The sequence below is a fragment of the Littorina saxatilis genome, unplaced genomic scaffold (genome assembly GCF_037325665.1).
Source record: "Littorina saxatilis isolate snail1 unplaced genomic scaffold, US_GU_Lsax_2.0 scaffold_762, whole genome shotgun sequence".
In the NCBI taxonomy this organism is placed as follows: domain Eukaryota; kingdom Metazoa; phylum Mollusca; class Gastropoda; order Littorinimorpha; family Littorinidae; genus Littorina; species Littorina saxatilis.
In genome coordinates this window covers 41,852-46,349 of record NW_027129615.1, presented here as the reverse complement: position 1 = coordinate 46,349, position 4,498 = coordinate 41,852, and the positions used below count along the sequence as shown (strand labels likewise).

At 44.2% G+C, this 4,498-nt stretch overlaps 1 protein-coding gene across 1 annotated transcript; it reads right to left on the bottom strand.

Annotated features, from left to right (window-relative positions):
* Positions 1–675: 675 nt before the first annotated feature.
* On the bottom strand, positions 676–3,779 carry LOC138957848 (substance-P receptor-like). The gene is made up of 4 exons (XM_070328894.1): positions 3,701–3,779; positions 1,841–2,022; positions 945–1,214; positions 676–681 (listed from the first exon to the last, which is right to left on the bottom strand). The coding sequence occupies exons 1-4, from the start codon at positions 3,777–3,779 to the stop codon at positions 676–678; spliced, it is 537 nt and encodes a 178-aa protein (XP_070184995.1).
* Between the last annotated feature and the right edge of the window lie 719 nt (positions 3,780–4,498).

Sequence of the window (4,498 nt, the reverse complement as noted above, 5' to 3'; positions counted from 1 at the left end):
GCGTCAAAAAAGTTTCAGATTGCTCCTAGATTTCTCTCAAAATTAAATAATTCGTTTAATCGATGATCCAGCTCTGAGCAAGAGCGAAATGGGCGGAGCTTAGTTTGTTCCAGCTCTGACGCAAAATCCTCTATTACAACACAGCACCACACAACACAGCACAGTACAAAACAACACACCACACCACACCACACAACGCAACACAACACAGCACTCTCTGTGTTTTGTCCGGGGCTAACAAATCCTGCGAGAGTATTCCAATACAAGTAGTTCAGAGGGTACCAAGGTCTCCGTCCAGGATCCGAACACAAGGTCAACAGAAGCAAAAGTGCGCTAAATGCACGGTTAAAACAATGTCATGTTTCAATCACTGAATCACTGAATAGATTATAACAGTTATTCAGTGAATGCATTAAGTCGAGGTCCAATTTTCTTATAAGGACGTTGTGGTAATGCAGTCGCGTGAACTACAGCAAAACTAGCAACTCTATTTCAAGACACAGCTTTAGCCGAAGCTTCTTCGACACTTGTTAACGATTTTCAACTTTACCTTCTTCAAATAGTCATCCGGATCCTCTCACACTCACAACACAAATAAATGCAACACAACACCAACGCAAAGCACCGCAACTCACCGCAACCCAACCCTGAGCTTTTTCAAACACACGTTAACAATTATTTCTGAAAACAAACATCCAGATCCTGTGACCTTTACAACACAACACAACACAACACAGCACAGCACAACTCTCTCTTTCTCTCTCTCTCTCTCTTTCTCTCTCTCTCTCTCTCTCTCTCTCTCTCTCTTTTACTTCTGCATTTTTTCAAAGATAACCCGGATCCTCTATTACAACACATCACCACACAACACAGCACAGTACAAAACACCACACCACACCACACCACACAACGCAACACAACACAACACTCTCTGTCTCTCTGACGCCTACCTTCTTCCGCAGTTTGGTCTGGTCCTTGATGTCCTTGGAGGTCCTCTCCCCGGGGACCTGGGCCGCCCACAGGGTCCACGAGATGAGTGCGTAGGCCAGTGACATGACCACGCACGGCAGGAAGAAGAGCACGACGCACACGAACACGTAGTACCCTCGGCGTGCCGGCTGGTCCGGAACCGTACGGTTGAGGTTCGAATCCCACACATAGGTGATTGGCCAGTTGTCGTCGCACCACTGCTCCGTGTAGTCCTTCCATGGAATCTGAAATGAGTAATTCTGTTGCTGAACGAGGAATTCATAAAGGTGAAATATGACCAGGGACGGGAACTTCATGGAAATCTTGTTCTTCCTAACACGCGAAATACAGTAGTTGCAACTTTGAAAGGTCAATCATGTGAGACCCAGCGGCCGTAAAAGCCAGACAAAAATGGAACAGTGCGCCTTTACAAACAAACAAAAAACAAACGAAAAAACAACCAACAATGGACAGAAAACATGTAAAGTCGCTATATTCAGTCAGTCCAATCATGAATACTTACCTATAGAAAGAGTTCAGGAGAACAGATACGATACTGGTCTATAAAAACTGAAAGAAGTCGAATAGTGTGGTTCTACATAATTATACACAAACGTGGTCTATGTCATGCAATCCTATTACTTTGGCTATCTTACTCATACCATTAAATGTTTCCTTTAAAAAGCCGGACACTGGTTCATGAAAATAAAACAGAACAACAAGAAGAGATACGTGTAGTTGCATGTGCAACACAATGTTGACCACACCTACTTTAACCACAAGTGCTATCAACAAACAAGAAGTGATACGCGCAGTTGCATGTAAAACACAATGTGGATCACGCCTACTTTAAACACAAGTGCTATCTCACCGTGAACAGTTCTCTGTAGAAGAGGAGAGGGGACGCCACTCCCAGCGCCAGGAGCCAGAGAACCACGATAGTGCACGACGCCCGACGCTCAATGAAGTGCGCTTTCATAGCGAACACGATGCCGAAGAACCGGTCACACGCGATGAAGGTCAAGGTCATGATGCTGGCCACAAGGGAGACCACTGGAAAACAAAGAAAAGACATTTTAGTCTGGTGTCATTCATTCAAGTTCGTTTAAGGAATTCTGTACGATAAGAGAGTCGTGTTATAGAAAAACAGACTTGAGTACAGGACCAAGTACTAAAGAATATTTTCAGTCTTGAGTACTGGGCTTAGTAGGTTGGACAAAGTAAAGTAAATGGTTAAGAATGTGTCTGCTATTACCTTTTTTTCCCAGCAGATTCAGACGGAACAGTTTAACATAAATACATTTATACAACAACACACATCAACGATTATAGACGATGATCAAATCCCGAAACCCTTTTTTCCCCTTATCAGAAGCCATAGTACAAAGAAAAAAAGTACAAAACAGTGAATCACAGATTAAACAGAGATGGAGGGTCTATTTCATCCTGACCTCACCGGCACGGTTTGGCCTAGTGGTAAGGCGTCCGCCCCGTGATCGGGAGGTCGTGGGTTCGAACCCCGGCCGGGTCATACCTAAGACTTTAAAATTGGCAATCTAGTGGCTGCTCCGCCTGGCGTCTGGCATTATGGGGTTAGTGCTAGGACTGGTTGGTCCGGTGTCAGAATAATGTGACTGGGTGAGACATGAAGACTGTGCTGCGACTTCTGTCTTGTGTGTGGCGCACGTTATATGTCAAAGCAGCACCGCCCTGATATGGCCCTTCGTGGTCGGCTGGGCGTTAAGCAAACAAACAAACAAACAAACAAAAAATCCTGACCTCAGGTCAAAATGAGTTCGGCTCATTCTATCCCTGACAGGATGCCTTGGTTTTCCTTGTCTGGCGAGGAAATCGATTTTTTACATATGTGACCCTCCAGTTCTGCGCTAGGCTTAATATAAGTCCGGGGGTTGTCTAGTAACAGTGTGAGGGTCACCTTAGTCACAGGCTTATAACTCGAAAAGTGTTCGCTCTTTTCTAAAACGGTTTTTACCACTGGATAGAGCATAAAACACTCTTTAGGAAAATGTAAACATATGAAAATCATGGAAAGATGACATGCGACTCATTCCGTGGTGGAGGGTCACATATTTAGATCTTTTCGTAATGTGTTATGGATATAAGCAGATTCGCGATCGTCGATAATGATTTTTCATGGTGTTGTGTAATTTTTAAATTACAAAGGAATTGATATGTAAGACAGTTTCAAGCGAGCTATTTTTCGCGGCTGTATTTACTGTGCAAACAACTCTAAATATGGCATAAGTGTCACGTGACAATCAACCGTTTGGTTTCGGCGCTCGCTGGAGCAGACGATTTTATTGACAGTGATGCAACCATATATTACGGTCTCCTTCCGGCAGCAGTCCCAAAATTTCGACTTGTTTTGACTTTAGAACGATGTCTTTATCATAACTGTGAAGAACAGAACGGAGATCACTGTCGAAGTCGACCAATCTGCAATCATTTTCGTCTCGCGAACACTGCTCGTGAACAACATATGGGAGATAACTCTGTATTCTTGTTTTGATAGATTCGCGTAGGACTTTCGCGTCCGGTCAGAGAGACAACTGGCGATAGCCGTGGAGCGAGGATTATCAGAATGGGTCTATTTAAGCAGAGGAGGTGGAGAGGTGCAAATTAAAATCAAACAAACAATTAAATACAAAAATTATGTTAAATAGGATGGACACATCGGGAACAAACGTCTGTAAAGGGGCGTCGTTTATACTGATGCACGACTGGTCTCCCTTGCCCATGGCCTGGTGGGCGGAGGGGGGGGGGAGGAGCCTGGAGTTTCTGCACACCATTTTGTCTCTTGAGCAATTGGAGCGCCGGCATGGATGGAGCAGTTGCAACATGCCGCGAACGTATCATCGTTTCTTGCTAATTTTCTGCCCCGGCACGCATCGAATTTATGGAATCAATTCAGCATGGCAATGAGCGGCAGGAACTACTTTTTGTAGAGGCCGCGCACCACTTCGGAACAAGCGAGGAGCTTTTTTTTCTTTTCTTTTTTTTAAATTGAAGATGATGTTTGGAAACGTTGGCTTTGGATTAAAAAAAAAAAAAGAGCTTCAGCCAGACGGTTGCGAGTATTTCGTTTGTTTGTTCCTATGTTTATCGCAGAGTGTATGTGTGTCAGTGTGAGCATGGAGTGGGAGGAAGGGATTTGGTGGAGGTTGTGGGGATTGCTTTAGTGTATTTTTGTGTGGATAGTTGTAAGCGCTTTCCGTACATGGGCGCACGTGCACTGTTGTGTCTTAATGCAATTTGTTTCCTTTCATTTGCTTTTTGTTTCTTTCCCGCCCACCCCAATAGCCACAACTCCATTGCACACTAAAGTTTATAAAAGTTATAAACAATTGACCGGAACATCAAGCCAATAGGATTTTTGCAACTAAAAACAAAATGAAGGAAGCAGACGACTTCTGCCTTGTCAGTGTTAATGGGAAGTGACACGACGGAGCTTCCGCAGTTCAGGAAGCCCTATTTACAGAGAGCTAGAGAGAGAGAGAGAGAGAGAGAG

Coding starts and splice junctions, on each gene's coding strand:
- LOC138957848 (XM_070328894.1), bottom strand. CDS start 3,779: ATGGTGTGCAGAAACTCCAGGCTCCTCCCCCCCCCCTCCGCCCACCAG. Junction 2,023..3,700: donor GGGAGACCAGTCGTGCATCA/GTATAAACGACG, acceptor TTTGTTTTCCAG/TGGTCTCCCTTGTGGCCAGC. Junction 1,215..1,840: donor TCTACAGAGAACTGTTCACG/GTGAGATAGCAC, acceptor TACTCATTTCAG/ATTCCATGGAAGGACTACAC.